Raw genomic sequence first — 16131 nt, forward strand, 5'->3', positions numbered from 1 at the left:
AGCTTTCCAGCAGGAAAGTGAAGGGTAGCTCTTAGGCTACTAGAACCGAGAATTCTTTCTCTAAACCTTCCCTGCCCGTTGGTCTGTTCCAGCTTTGCCATTTCTCTGTGGACAGAGAATTTGGGAAAAAATGTGGCATTGGAAGTGCTGTGACTTGAGCCCCCCCCTTTCTCTGCCAGCTGGTACACTTGACCTTTTCCTCTTGGCACCTGGGGGTGCAACGAGCCCTTCTCCTTGCTTTCTCTCCTTGATCATTGGCTGTGTGGCATGGAGGTGGACTGAGCTTCTCCTGTAGAGAGTACTCTTAAGGCCAGCTGTCTCTGGAGACTGAAGGTAGGGAGAATGGAACTTGGTGTGAGTCTCTCCTTGCTGTCACTCATGTTTTTGCTGTCCTAGGTGGACTGGGGTGATTGAAGGCTTATCCTGAAGAATGAGAGGTTGTTCTAAGCTCAAGCTTCATGCTGATGTGAAAGTCTTTGGCTTCTTTGTATGGATTTCAGGGGCCACAGGACAGAGTCTGGTTCTGGACTGGTGGTTGCCCATGAAACTGTTGTACTTGGATTTTTATTAGGATGAGCAGAGGAGTACCCTACACTCTTATCTAGATGGATTTCTTTAGTGGTATTGAACAATCCATTTTAAACTAGGCCTTATGAATAAAAGGTAATATACACATGGCTTCTGTCATTGTGGAGTTTTAATTTAAATCAGACAGGATCTTTATGGATTTTCACACTTGTAATAGCACAGAAATGATTCATATGATGAACTTGTATCTTGCTATCTTGGTTTTACTAGTGAGAGTTGTATGGTTGACAATTAGTGAGAATAAATGGGTCCTTCTCTTATGTTACTTGTTAAAAGGTTCAGATTTGCTTATCTCTTAATTTCTCATATTGATTCTGCTTTCTTGAGAATATAGATAGAAACTTGTTAGGGGTTAATTTTTGTTGTTGTTATTGTCATTTTGGACCTAAGTGAATGTTATATGCAGTGGGCCAGGTGTTGTCTGAGATGGCTCACCACGAGGGGTAGAGGAGATCTGGAGCCCATTCCCCAAGAATAAATAGTGGGGACTTGAAGCATATGGGGGGAGATGGATCCTCCACTGCATATGGGGAGGGGGTCAAATGCTTGGGCTATGCTAGAACCAAGTTACTTTCAAGGTGGTGGTCAGCCATGTGGCTTTTTTCTCAGAGAACAGAATATAGAAACTTCAATATCAACCAGAGAAGTACACAGCAAAGTGTAAAACTATCCCTAGATGTCCTTCCCTGTGCATAGTGGAGGTTGATGACTTCAGATGGTCCTAAGCAGTCATACCTTGTGAAAAGACAGGACTCAAGCGTATGATGAGGAGGAAGAAGGTGGACAGAATTTCTATTTTGATCTAAATGCCACTGCATAGTGTGGTGGTGGTGGTTTGGGGAGGTTGTGTTCTAAAGAGGGATGACCGTAAGTTCATACAAAGTTGTACTTTTGCTCTAGAAACCACTGGGAACTCTATATCCACATTGGCTCTTCTGTGGACTCTGTCATAGAGTCTGTTGGTCACCAGGCCCAGTGAATGCAATCAAGTCTTCTCTGCCATTTTCTTTTTGTTGTTGTTCTTTTTAGTATATTTTTACATGACAGTAGAGTGCATCTGGACATACTGTACATCCGTGGAGTATAACTTATTTTTCTTTGAATCAGGAGAAGCTTCCACTTCTCTACACTCTTCTTGGTATCTGAACAATAAGTAAAGATGGGAGTAAACAGGCTAGGTTGAACTCCCAGGCAGGCTGGGAAGTTGTTTTCTTTTTGTCTTCTGGACTTTGTGTGATTTGCCTGGATCTCCCTGCCAGTGGGTGAGACCTGTGTGCTTGTCCTAGGTAAGGATTACATGGATCCCACATTCGCCCATGGTAACCTGTGTGGGTCACTGTGTTAGTGACAGAGTTCCAGGGTAGTGTTCTCACCCTGAGGATTGGACAAGACAACATCTACGTCTCTGAAGGCTAGAAGTGCATGGTGGCAAAGATGTTCAGAGGAAAGGCTTGTGATGAGTTCTGGGAGCTTTTTTTAATGAAAAACAAATAACAAGTGAGTGAAAGAGGAAACTCTGGCCATCTGTATTAGAAAGTTTTTAAATGAATAGATCGCCAGGTTGGGTCCAGGTTGCTTGGGCTCTCTTAGCCTGACTGCCTGAGTGTCAGAGAACATCATAGTGGGCAGTGACAAGTGGAGCATGGCTCAGCAAGAATAATGGTGCCCATGAGAGGGACTTCTTGGAGGCAAGGTAAAAGGATGTGGGTAAGACTTTTGAATAATAAAATTTGGTCTCCACCTGAAATTTTAGCTATCATCCACATCCATTTACAGGTGAGAAAAAGAGGAGTGATTATGATAGCACTACTTGTCCAAGGTCTTGAAACAAGCTATCTTGACTGAGTCAAGATGAGGATCTAAGTCTTCTAGCTGCTCACTGGGCATTCTTTCCTGTGCCCTGCTATCTCTATAAGGAGAGGGCAAAGGTGCTTCATCTTTTACACCAAGCCACTCCAGTTGGCCACTGGAAGAAAAGACACTTCCAGCAATTTCAAGGCAAATCCATTTGCATATAGGGAAAAGGCCAGAAGTATTACTGAAAGAGTGTTCATCAGGGTGAAGGACTTGATCTGGAGCTCTCAAGAAGAGATAGGAGAGCTGGGGTTGTGGCTCAGTGATAGAGCGCTTGCCTAGCACACATGAGGCACTGGGTTTGATCCCTAGCACCACATAAAAAATACTAAATAAAGGTATTGTGTCCATCCACAACTAAAAAAGAAAAAAAAGTTTTTTAAAAAAAGGAGCCCAAGAGGGGAGGTTAGCCTGGCTGGTGGTGGCTCCCCAAATGTTAATTCTGGCCACTGTAGATTCCTTTTGGAAAGTAAATCCAAGCGGGTGTTGGTCCGTCTGTTCCTCTTGACAGCCACCAGTGAAAGGTGGGCACCTCTGGAAACTAACAAATTGCCAATGAAGAGGATGAAAATAAACTGGAACTCGTAAGTTGTCATCCACTAGACGTCACCAGGACTGTGTGTGAGAAGTTCAGCTGAAGAGCCACTTACAAATGGAGCCTTTGCCACCCTGTAGAACATCTCCTATAAAAAGCAAACATCCATCAGGCCCAGACAAGAGGCAGGAATGCTCCACTATCATGTGTGTATGTGCTCACACACATGCACCTGCACGCACGTACCTGGGCACGTATTTAAAAGCTTTACCCCAACACTATTAGGACCGGTCCCAGTGCCGAATATTGTGAAATACATCTAGAGTTAAGAATGTTCAGTTCAAATGTTCTGTTATTTCTCAATTGGATGGATAAGCAGCGGCCAAGAATGAGATAATATAGGGCCGAGGGGTGTGTATGTGGGTGAATGTGTGTGTGTGTGTGTGTGTGTGTGTGCGCGCGCGCACGTGGGTGCGCATGTGTGTGATTGAGAAATCATTTGTCTTTGGCAAGGGGATAAAGGGAAAATGAGCAAACAAAACAACGCGATTGAGAAAGAGTTCTGCGAAGAGAACTGTGTGTGATCACCCTCAGGAGACTGAACACATTGGATTATGTGCTGTCCTCATGCCACAGCGGCCCATGGGCTGAGGCTCTTCTAGACCTGTGAATTGGCTGGCCTGTGTTATCACCCATGCAAAGACAGAGGCACTGGTGACAACAGGTCACAGGCCCAGCCTGACATGGTTCCCCAATCCTAATTCCCACCGAAGGCCTTTCCTGACAGATCCCTTGCTCCATCATGAGCCAGCAATGGAGAGACCCAAGGAACCGGATGGGCCGGCAAGCAGGGAACTGAGTCTGGGGAGTGGTTTGGGTACACTTTTGGGTTTTCATTTGAGGATTTGGAAGTTGGTAGTTCAGTTTCATTGTCATAATTCGGGCACTGCCTGCTTGAGTGCATGATATCCCTGTCCTCATATGAAGTTTTATCTAACATCAGTATCAGCTGTCCAGCCTTTTATTGTGGTCTTGACAGTTCAACGTTCTGATTGCAGTAGGCTGCTGGCTCCCAGGGAGCCCCGCACTGTCCTACCACCCACAGATACTACCTCTGGCTGCCACTGCCTGCCCTGTTCTGGAGGGGAAGGTGCAGGGAAGATGCACAAACAGGGGCAGGGGTGGAGACCAGAGCCCAGATCTGGCAGTGGCAGTAAGTGCCTGGAAACAGAGTATGGATGGGAGGAAGGTCAGCATTTTGGGGCCAGCCAGAAGCTCAGAGCCTCTCCCCAGACTCAGCTCCCTGCTTGCTGGCCCATCCGGTTCCTTGTATCTTCTGGACTCCATTGCTGCCTCATGATAGAGCAAGGGGTCTGTCAAGAAAGACCCTAGGCGGGAAGTGGGATTAGGGAACTGTGGCAGGCTGGGCCTGTGCCAGTTGTCACCAGTGCCTCTGTCTTTGCACAGGCCAGCCACTTCACAGAATCATAATGGTGGCAAAATGTACTGCAAAATGTGTGCAAAAGTACTTTGGAAAGCCAAAAATGACTACTGTTGGAACCCTTTTATCTGTTGGGGAAAGACACACAGAAGAAAGACACTTCTAAAGCTGGTCCTTAGGGGAAAAATGTGTTCTAGGGATCACCATAGTTCTGAGGACATCTGGGAGCCCTGACTGTCTGTAAAGACATTATTTCCTTTAGAAGCTTATTCAGGGCCTTAGCCTCCTCTGTGCCAGTCACTGTAGTGGGTTAGGCAAAGGAGAGAGAAAGGCTATAGGTGCAGCCCTCCTGCTGTCTAGCAGTGGTGGCAGGGAGCCAGATGCATGCAGGGTAACAGCTCAGTCTGAGGTAAGAAGAGGCCGGTGCTCTTCCATTTATGACCCATGCTGGTTGAACAGTGAGCATGTCTGTCTGACTGTCCTGGGAACTACCTCCCTAACCCTCTGGAATCAGGTGTGATTTATTCCCTTGGTCAATGTGACAGTGAACCAAGCCATAGGAAGTACCCTATTCTTCCATCCTTGGCTGAGACTAGGAATGGGCGCATTATTGGCAGCAGGCCTTGGCCTGGGGTCGGGGTGGGGTTTTGAAGCCAGAAGATCCAGGGATGAGTCTCCATCAGTGCCATGCCCTCCACTTCCTTCTTCCTGTTCACCTACCTGAGAGATGGCTTCAGAGCCCCCAGGTAGGGGTGGGCCTGCCTTCTGTCCAGCCAGAGCAGCAGCAACCTGTCTTTTCCTTTCCCCTACAGGAAGCTGCACAGTGGGATGAAGACGTACGGGTGTGAGCTCTGCGGAAAGCGGTTCCTGGATAGTTTGCGACTGAGAATGCACTTACTGGCTCATTCAGGTAGGCAAGGATGCCTTAACGGCCCGTTTGGGCACAGGCAACTACCTCCTGCCCACCTTCGCCTCCAACTCAGAGCCTTCTGTGGCTCGGGTGACCCTGATGCCAGGCAAGACCTTGGTCCACCTTGTCCCTTGATCGGATCCTCCTTCCAGGTTCATGGAGCAGAAAAGCCACCTGACCGTGTGCACATTGGATGAGCCCATCCTCGTGCTTCCCTGGGGTTCCCAGGGCATCACTGGCACCCATGCCCTGTGTGATCTACCTTCCAAAGTAGACTGCAGTTTCATTAGCAAAACAGTTGTGGAATTAGGTTCTCGCTGTCTAATGAATCTGACTATTGGGTTCACATTATACAGGAGCCTTTAATTAAATAGATATAGAAAGGTTGGAACACAAAGCTAGTTATAGCGTGCTGTCTTTTGCAAGTTAATTTTATCCAATTCTAGTGGGGTCGGCTGTGTGGCTGCTGGTAATTTTGCTGGTGTTTGGGCAAAGCTGCTCTGCCCCATGAGGCGTGGAAGGAGAGAAGCTGCTGGTATTCTGCATGCCTGGGTGTTCTGGTGGAGGGAAGGATCCTGCAGGTTTGACGCTGCGGCTTCTGGGTTCAGGGACACTGGCCCTGAACCCAGTTGTAGAGGCTTCACCACTGTCCTGCCCTGGGCATACTCTTCCCTGTAGTAGTAACCTTGACTTTCAGACTTGGGGTCACTTTTTAGGGGAGCTGATTGGGCTATCTTATTTGGTCTTCCCACATATTGATATCTGTCAAATTCTTCCTCATTTTTCTCCATATTGCCTGAAGCAACTGACTTTCCGGGCAGTTTAGTGTTTGTGAAATAAGTATGAGTTTTGGGCTTGAGCAGACGAAGGTTCAAATCCTGTTTGTGACAGGTGCTAACTGTGTGACCGTGGCCAGATTTATCTTGTGAACTCTAGCTTTGTATCTGTCGAGTGCAGGTGTTGCTAACTCACATTTTTTTTTTTTTTTGAGGATTAGATGACAGAAAGTATGTTAAAGGCATCCATAGCAAGAACCCAGCATGCAATTCATATTTAATTGCTATCAATGGCTTCTGTGTGCACCTTCCTCCCCTTTCCTACCTCTGAAGCTATCACCTAACTCCAGAAGCTTCCTGCCTGGCTGGCAGGCTGTGTGCTGTTCTTCCTGTGACCCTGTATGCATACAGTGGTATAAGCGCTCTTTGGTAGCTCTGCTTCAGTTCACCATGTGACTCTGCCCTGTGTAGGATGTGACTTCTCTCCGTGGCCTTCGTGGTCCTTCCTAAAGTGCCCAAACTTTTTCTTGTCTCCCATTCTTCTCTCTTTCAGACACAGAGATTCAGCATCCCAGGCAGCTCTCTATGTCATATGTCCATTTGTCCCCATGTCTGTCTCCTTCTCCCTCACTCCACTTTTTCTTCTCTTTTTTTTTGGGAGGGGGCAGTGGGGGTAACTAGGGATTGAACTCAGGGGCACTCGACCACTGAGCCACTTTCTCAGCCCTATTTTGTATTTTTTTATTTAGAAACAGGGTCTCACTAAGTTGCTTTGCACCTCGCTGTTGCTGAGGCTGGCTTTGAACTTGCGATTCTCCTATCTCAGCCTCCCGAGCTGCTGGGATTACAGGCATGCACCACTGTGCCCAGCACTTTTCTTCTCTTTTAATGATGTACACCTTTAGCTTCCCTTCAGCTTGTGCATTGTTTAGGATTCAGTGTGTGGTTTCATAAACTGTCTGCCAACAAGGTTGGCCACCTCCCCCTGACCCTGAGAGCCAAAGTGTGGGCTTTCTGTTTCTTTTGCTCCCTGCCCCAGATACCTATATGGCACTGGATACTTTGATGCCACAATATGCATTTTCATCTGTTGTTGAGACCCACTTGCCTTCTCTGAAATTCCACCGCAGTCTGCACCCTTTCTTGCTGCTCTTCCCTTGAGTTCAGTACTCTAACCACACTCACCTTCTTGTTGGGTTACTTCATGTGCTCCTTGCTTTCTGAGCCCTGTGTCTTTGTTGTCCCCATTCTGTCTGCCATCTTCCCAGATTTTCCAAGGTTCCTTTCATGATGCCATCCCCAGCCATCCCCCATTTCTAACCAGAAGCAATTGTGCCTTATTTGGGGTGCCCATATTTCTTCATCTGGAGCTGTCTTTGTGTACAATCTTTCTTCTTTGTGTTACAGTTAATCATGGACTTGCCTTATCTCCCCTCTGTGGGGACAGGGTGATGTGGTGGAAGGAATTGGGGCACCCACCTCCTGACAATATGATCTTGGGTTCGTGTGGGTGTGAGTTGGACTCTCCGACCCTGAGCCTCACTGTGAAATGAGAATATTTAACCCTAATTTTCCTTTTTCAGGAAGTAGGGCTTGGGTGGCATCCTTAGCGCTATGCCTGGAATATTGCAGGATTTCCCTTTCCCTCTCTCCTTAATGGATTGTAATCTTCTTGGGCCCAGGATCAGTCCCCATCATGTCGAGTGCAGTGCCCAGCACATTATTGGAGTCAAAAAATATCTGTTGAATGAGTGAGTGCAACCTGGGAGACCAATGAGCAACTCAAGGAGACTCCCATCTCCTGCCTGGTTTCGTCTACACAGGAACTCTTCATGGCTGAGAGGCCAGGAGACCCTGGCCCATATTTCAACCCTCTTTAAGGCAACAGAGTCCATGTGAGTTAGCTGCTGTCTGCTCTGAATTCCATGTTCACAGTGCCAGTGGGTGCCATAGAGAGGTCAGTGGCTGATTTCATATTCTCCTGGGTGTTTGGTGCCCCCAGTTTACACAAGAACTTGGCACTATCCACTCTCCCCCCCCCCCCCAGGACTGACAGGTCCCTGGGGAAGTGCACTCCAGTCTTCCTGAGATAGCACTTCGAAGGCCCCCATCTGGATGTGTCAGAGGCTTTGGAAGTTGAATCCTGCTTTCCTGTTTGCCTTTCTGTGCCTGCCTCATTGGTCAAATGATTTGTCCCTCTGAGAGTCACTTGCCAGTGCCCTTGAAAGGAGGATTTGGTGATGGAGCAGGTATGATGAGTCATCCTCGTGATTTAAATTCACCCCTGCACATAGCTCAGGGCCTACAGAACCTGAGATTTCTAGCCTCTGTTTTCTTCCTGTGGCTATGCATGCCTCTCACTGTGTTGGAATGTCTTAAAAATCAGAGAGCACAAAGGGTTAGTGAGGCTAGACTCCTTCCTGAATTGGTTGCCCCCTGTTGAACAGTGACCACTCCTGGGAGAGGGGACCCTGGACTTGGAGACCTGGACTTGTTGGGGTTGGGCTGGTAGTGCCAGGTTTTCTCAAAGATTCCATTAGTGATTTTACACATTCTGATCCCAGCGCCCAGATGCCTAACAACAGAACTCTTTTATTTTAGAAGACACGTTTACTGAGATGACATGAGATTTCCTTTCTCCTCTATCTCGAAGGCTCCATGCAGCGAGGAGCTGACAGTGAGAATGGACCCTCAGGATCTGTAGCACAGACCCATTTTATAGAAGATGATCAAGGCTTGGAGCAGCAGTGCAGAACCTGGAAGAACCAGCCTAGGGGACTGTTTTGTTAAGAAGAGCATGCTGTAGGGGAGCCTGGGATCTGAGCAGGGGTCTTGGTGGCTGCCCCTGCCCAGGCACACCCCGGCCCTGCGCTTCTGCTCCAGAGCGCTTAGCAGAGCCCAGCCGCACAGGCTCCCTTCCCTGCTCGAGGGCTGTGTTGGCTGCCCCACCCCCTCTTGGCTAGCGCTGCCTGTGTTTGTTATTGTAGTCCTGGCGCTGGGCCAGGCCTGGCTGCGAGCCAGACTTGTGGGTACAGTATGTACAGTGAGTGCCGAGCCAAGGTTGTCATCATACGCGATTAATTTTTTTTTTCTAATCTGGTAGGGGTGGGGTGAAGGAGGAGGCAAGAGTTTCTCCGATGCTGGAGAAGAGGCCACACTGAATTCCACCGGGATGTTATTTATGAAAGGAGAAAACGGCTTCGGCTTGGGCTTGCCTTTCCTCCGCATCTTTTCCCCCTTTCTCTCCTTGTCTTCCTCCTCATTTCCCTATCAGATGAAATCAGCCTGTAGGAGATCGACAAGGCGAGGTCTTATTTCCAGTGACTGGAATACTAAATTTACACTCCTAAATCAGTTTTCATTGTGTTGAAATTGACAATTTGTTTAATTAGAAGTTTGCCCTGTAGGAGGCCCTTCTGAGAGGCACTGCTTTCTCTTTTTCTCTCTTACTTCTTCTTCTTCTTTTTTAAGACTTTAAATGGTAGTAGTGAATGTTCAGTGTAATTGAAGTTTTTATTTCGATTTGAATACGTTAACTAATCAAGTGTTTATGAGATATACCTGATGATAACCATAAGTTTAAACTAAACCAACAGTAAACTAACTCAATAACTCATGGGATGACCTGTCCAGGCTCTGCATTCTCAGAGGTGGTTTGGGGGGTCGGAAGGTTTGAGTATTGGGAAAGAGGCTGGTGGTGGGAAGAGAGGCAGCTTCCCTCTGTGGCATGCCAGAGCTGGCCCTGTGGCAGGGTGAAGCTTGGGTGTAGGACTGTGGCAGTGAGCAGAAGAATGTCCCCCACCCTACCCATCTGTGTCCCAGGATGACTCCAAAGCCTCCTTTCTCCACCCTTTGCTGCCTCTCCCCTTGTGGGGCTTGGGTCCCACCTCTTTGCCTCTCCTGTTCTAACAGAAGTGATTCCTAGCTCTGGAATGTCCCTGTAGAGACCACAGACCCAGGTGGTGGCTCCAGTTGGTTCTGAGGTTGGCTAGTGGCAGGCTTTCCATCAGGTAGTATTTCCCACGGTTTGGCTGAACACACCAGAGGGTTGCAAGAGCACGCCTAGAACTGTGCCTGTTTGGGACTCGGCTGCTTCCTGCGAGGGGTTTGGGTGTGGAGGTGGCCTGGTCCTGTTCTGGGAGTGCCATTCATTTTTGGAGCCAGTGGGTGTTTAAGAAGCACCAACTCTATGTCTGACTGTATTCAGCTCTAATGGAAGAATACCATTGCACCCCTGCCCTCGGGGGCCTAAGTCCAGTAGGAGAGATCTGTTGGACTACAGAACGTGTGTACAAGTGCCAAGAAAGAGGTGTAGGAGAAATTTAGAGGGTGGAAGAACTTAAATAGAAGGCGAGTGCAGCTTTCTGGAGGGAGTTGGTGGAGGAGCCCGACCACCTGTGGGGATGGGCAGGGCCACTAGAAGTGCAGAGACTAGACAAAGACAGATCAGGGTTAGAAAGGAGAGACAAGATCACAGAACATTCAGAATGGCAAAATGGGTCCTACTTTTCTTTAAAGCCCTGAAAGATTGAGAAGGGAATGACACTCCCCCCCCCTCCGCCCTCTCTCCTAGAAGGGACTGCTGGCCTTTTTGAGTTTGACTGGGCTAGGCTATCAGATGTGTGAGACCCCAGGAGAAAGTGAAGACCCGTCCATGCTGGTGTGTGGCCACAGTGTTAGGAGGCCTGTCCTCCTGCATTGGCCAGGTCCACGCAGCCCATCTTGAGGGACAGACCCCTCAACTAGTTCCTTGCTGCCTTTTCCCTTCCTTAGACACCGTGAGTCGTGCCAGTTGACAAATCTCCCCTGAGCCCAGGCTCCTCCGCAGAGGGGCCACAGGGAAAGTATGTGGGCTTTGGATGATAGATTTTCTGACCCCAGTGGGAGCATGGGGTGACCAACCCTTATCATCTGAGACCTGGACCAGCCAACGGGGAAAAGTGCTGAGAGGTCAGGACCGGAAACCAGATTGGCTTTCCTATGCTTTTCCCTGCTGCAATCAGGTGGAAGGAAAAAAAAAAAAAAAAAAAAAGATGGCAAAGATCTGTGCTGTGGGTTGACCTGGTTCCCCCCTGACTCTTGTTTTGGGGTTTAGCTTTGGGTTCAGAGTTCTCCTTAAAGACAGAGAAGGCGGGGAAAGCAAGTAGGATGGCGAATCCCCTGTGACTGTGAGGGATTGGAAAGGCAAGTTGGGTCCCAACCCTGGCTTCTCTGGACCTGGTTCCTGTCGCCTTGCAGCTTCTTCCTCCCTGTCACTTCTCTTTCTGGACTAGGTACTGCTCAGAGCAAGAGGCTTGGGGGTGCCAGGCACACACAAACCCTTAACCAGTCCATTTGCTCCATCTCTTTCCAACGGATGTCAACTTCCCCTTCTTCTGGTTAGCTTTCAGATCAGGGTAAAACCAGGAGATTCCCAAAGAGGAACTCTCCTCGGCCCTTTAGAAATGGGCACCACTGAGTGGTTGAGCTAAGAAGGTAGAGAAGATTCGATGTGGGTGGCTCAGGGGCTGGGCTGCTGGCCCTCTGGTCTGCATAGGCGACGGGGGTGCAGAGAGGAAAGGGTGAAGGGAGCCACTTTCCCCCAGCTCGCTCTTGAACACACTTCTCTCTCTCCCTACTCTGAATTTGGCCTGCTTCCCGAACTTTTTCCCAGAGTGGTGTCGTCACTGGCCTGCCGGCAGGTCTGGATGTTCTGCCAGCATTCCAGAGAGTTTATGATCGCTTGCAGATGCGCCTCCAAGAACACACTGTACCCAAAGCAGAAATTAATGCAGGCTTGACTGCGGTCCAAGCCCCTACACGGGAGAGAGGAGAAAGAAAACAAAAACTGTTTAATGCTGTTTATAAATTATACACTGGCTGATGAAAAATACATTTCTTGCCTGCCCCCTTCTAGCCTCCCCTTTCCTCACTGCCCCCTCCCCGCCTCCCCGCCCCTTCTAGCTTTCTGCCTCAAGAGCCTCAACTGAGAGCAGAAGAATATGGTTTTGCTTTTTAGCTCCTGTTTTGGCTGAGATCCGAAATCCTGCTGCTGATTCACAGCCAGGGTATTTTTCCCCTTTACCTGATGAAATATACTGATTTTCCAACCCAGATGGGGTGTGTTTGATTTTGTTGTCTGGATATTTTTTTTTTTTTCTGCCAGGGATTTTGTTTACAGCGAGTGTCAGTTTCCATGGTGGTGCAGCATGCGATGCTGGCTGCGGGGCAGATACATCCCCCACACTGTCCACCCTGGTGCCACTAGGTGGGAGTGCCCGGGTGCCTCGGCCCTCAGGACTTCACGTCAGTCTACCCGAACTGAGAAAGTTTGGAAAGTTCCTTGCAGGTCATTGTTTTGAACAGGCTGTACCACTTCTCTCCCACCCCTTCACCTTTAGCCCTTGTGAAGAGGGGGTTCAGAGACCCCCGTACACATGTCTGGATCTCCATATGGTGCCATAGCAGGGGTCGGGAAGCCCGTTCCATCTCCCCCTCTGGATCTCACCCAGCTTCTCCCCCACCCTCAAGCCCCCATCCCAATTTATTCTATAAATTCGTTTCCACATTATGTCTATCCATTTACATGGCTTTTGTGTTTTTTAATACTGCTAATGTTTATCATTTGCCCAACAGGCTCGACAGATTTTGCTTCCCGTAGAGCATCGAGGCTTTAGAGCCCCCTCGTTGCTAAGTAGCAGTCTCTCTGTACTGTAATGGGCTGATTTTGTATTCCGTTCAGCGCTGTATCTTATTTTTGTATGCAAGACAAAGTGTTTTGATGGAGGACGATTGCGGCAGTGTCTGGAGGCTGTTTGGAGTTTTATGGGCTGTACAGTACACTGTGTGCTCTCTGAACAGAACACAGGCTGTTGAATTTTGGATTGGATTTGTCATTTTCCCCCCTCAGAGAGGAGCCTGTCAGATAGAACATTACTTGAAGGGTGGAGGAAAGAAAGTGGAAATTATGTAATAACCTTCTTCCTTCTCTTCTCTTTCTCTCTCTTTCTGTGTCTCAATGATTTTTCTATCCCCAAATAGGGCGGTTTCTCCCACACACACCCCCTTTCATACCACCACATGATTTTACAGGCGATGATGACGTTCCTGTTAGGAAATGTGCAGTGCCCTCGAGGGGTGGATGCTGGGACATCTGTCTGTCTGCTGTTTATTCTCGCATTCTCCTTCCTCTGGCTTGCTCCTTCCCTCCTGCCTAGTCCTGGGCTACTGGACCTTGGTTTTATCTGGGGATAAGTGGCTAACAGGGTTATAAGGGAGGGATTTTGCCTGGGATTGATCCCAGGGTGATGCCGTGGTCTTGATTCCAGGGGGCTTCTCACCTTCCTTTAGCTTCCCAGACAGGCACCTTGCCAGGACTCCCGGGGGCTCCCACTGCTGCCCTCTCCCAGCCCCCACGCTCTTGCCCTCTGACGGGCTGAGCCTGCCTTCCCCATCTATCACACCATGTGCTGTTACTCTCCGTGCTCTCTCCTGAGTCTCCAGGGTGGCAGGTGTTTATTTTTCAGCTTTGCTCTTCTCTCCTTCCATTTCCCCCAATCTCCTTTCATCTCACTTCATCTCTTTGTCACTGTCCTTGTGTCTGTGTTAGCCTCAGCCTCTGCTTGACACTCCTGTGTATTTTCTGTCTTCTTTCTTGTGTCTTCATCTGTCTTTGTCGCCATCAGTCTTGGTTGGCCTTCTTTCTGTCAGGCGATCTGGCTGTCTGTCTCTCATTCTCCTTCCCGTCTCTCCCCTTCCTCCGCGTTTCTTAGCTTGGAAGTTGGGCAGCAGCGGAGTGGGGAACAAAATGGTACTCTGGCCCAGAGACCTGGTGAGGCTTCCTGAGTGAGTGACCAGGGAACCCTTCCAGCACCTGGACTCATGTGCTGTTGTTGTCCCTTGCCTCACAGGGACCAGAGTGGGGCTTTTCTGGCATGGCTTCTGCTTTCCCTGGTCTTTAGATATTTTTTTCAAGGTGAGCCGAGGATGGGCAAGTACATGATCAGGATTAGGCTTTGCAAGGCCCTTACTGGACATTGCTACCCATAATCCATTTTGTAAAGACTTGCTCTTATGGGTCTCTGCTGTGTATATGAGCACAGAACTTACCAAACACCCTGCTATTTGTTCACCCTCACAAATCCGTGGCCTGGCAAAGTGCCTGGCACAGAGAGGGCTTTGGGCACCTATTTGTTGAATAAAAGAATATCCTTAACTAAAGTTTTTGTACTACTAGGGCAGATCTGGGTTTGGTGGACCCGAGGCTTACACGGTTTTGGGTGTCCTCCCTCAGAAAAGGATTCTGAATGTAAGTGTTAGAGCCCCTCCAAGGAAGGGACTGATGCCAGGGAGAGACCTGAAGTTTCAGTTTTATCAGATGAAGCAGCTGAGTGAGGACACTCTGGTTGAGGAGAGAATGGTGACGTATGCTCAGCTCTGGGGACCCTCAGATCATGGGGCATGTGTTTTCAGGCCTTTGGTTCAGGCCCAAATCCTCTTCATGCTTTTGGTAAACTGTTGCTGGTTACAGTGGACCTGGAAGCTTCTTCATACTTTATGCTGTCTTCTCAATATGGCTGGTTGGTAAGAACAGATCCTAAGGTCCAACTCATCCAGAGCTACCAGGGAGATAGACATACATGGTTGCATCTGTTCTAGTCAGATTTTTCGCTGCTCTGACTAAAAGACCCAACCAGAATATTTGAGAAGGATGAAAAGTTTATTTGAGGGCTCAGGGTTTCAGAGGTCTTAGTCTGTAGAAGTCTGACTCCATTCCTCAGGGCTCAAGGTGAATCTGAACATCATGGCAGAAGAGTGTGGCAGACAGAAGTGGCTCACATTGTGATCAGGAAGCAGAGAGAGGCACCACTTGCCAGATACAAATATATACTCCAAAGCCACATCCCCAATTCCCACCTCCTCCAGCCACAACTTACCACTTCAGTTACCACTCAGTTAATCCTATGAGAGGATTAATTCACTGATTGGTTAAAACTCTTAGGACTCTATCATTTCTCCCCTGAACCTGCTTGCATTGTCTCATATATGAGCTTTTTGGGGATACCTCAAACAGGATATTCTTTTATTCTACAAAACCCTAACAGCATCCTGGTCTCCATACTGACCTTCAGTAAATAGTGAGAAAATGACATTGGCCTCCTCCCCATCACAGGTGTTCCTTCTGCTTAGATCTGTGGCTTTAGCTCCCTTGCTTGCTTTCCTGGGGCAGTAGAATTTCCAAATCTAGCATGGCCAGAGGACTGATCCTGTCATGGGGTGTGTGTTAATCATTTTTCTGTTGCTCTGACAAAATACCTGAGATAAATAACTTAAAAGAAAAACGATTATTATGGCTCATGGTTTCAGAAGTCTCAGTCCTTGGTCATTAGGCTTCGTTATTCTGGTGAGGCAGAACATCATGGAAGAGAGCACGTGGTGGAGACAATCTGCTCATTTCATGATGGTCAGAAGGCAGACAGAGAAAGGGATGGGTCAGGAACAAGATATACTCTTCCATTTGTGTCCCCAAGCCTCTACTTCCTCAACTAGGCCCCACCCCCTAAGTTTCTGCCACCTCCCAATGGCCCATTAAATTAAGAATTTATCAATAGGTGGATTAAATTGATGAGGTTAGGACCTCATGATCCATTCATCTTCCAAAGGTCCCACCTGTGAACATTATAGCACCGGGGACTAAGCCTTTCACATTCAAACTTTTGGGGGCCATTTCAGATCCAAAAATGGAGTGTGTTGGGGGGGAGCTCTGAGGTGATAGGGAGTATCTGCAGAGGTTTGGGGGTCTGTTGTGTTGGAGTTGCAAGCTTATCAGTTATGGGGTAGAAGCAGTAGGCTGGGACAGTTCTTTGGGTAGGAAAGTAGTTACTTGTTGGGGGTTATGGAGAAGCTGCAGTTATGTTTCCAGAAACAAGGGGATGAGTTCTAGTCAGAACACTGTGTGTGCACACAGGTGTTTGTATGTGCAAGCGTGAGAAAAAAAAAAAAAAAAAGATCTGAGAAGTGTTTACATGAAATATTCAAAATTGTTCCT

The 16131-nt window shown here is 48.3% G+C and overlaps 1 protein-coding gene across 3 annotated transcripts in view; it reads left to right on the forward strand.

The window, feature by feature from the left end:
* The window catches only part of Zbtb16 (zinc finger and BTB domain containing 16), a 180254-nt gene that overhangs the window by 82308 nt on the left and 81815 nt on the right, over nt 1-16131 (forward strand). For all 3 annotated transcript variants that reach the window (XM_027930704.2, XM_071616719.1, XM_071616718.1), the window contains exon 3: nt 5231-5328. In XM_027930704.2, coding sequence (XP_027786505.1) covers nt 5231-5328 — 98 coding nt within the window. The remainder of the gene's footprint in view (nt 1-5230; nt 5329-16131) is intronic.

The sequence above is a fragment of the Marmota flaviventris genome, chromosome 9 (assembly GCF_047511675.1).
Source record: "Marmota flaviventris isolate mMarFla1 chromosome 9, mMarFla1.hap1, whole genome shotgun sequence".
NCBI lineage: Eukaryota > Metazoa > Chordata > Mammalia > Rodentia > Sciuridae > Marmota > Marmota flaviventris.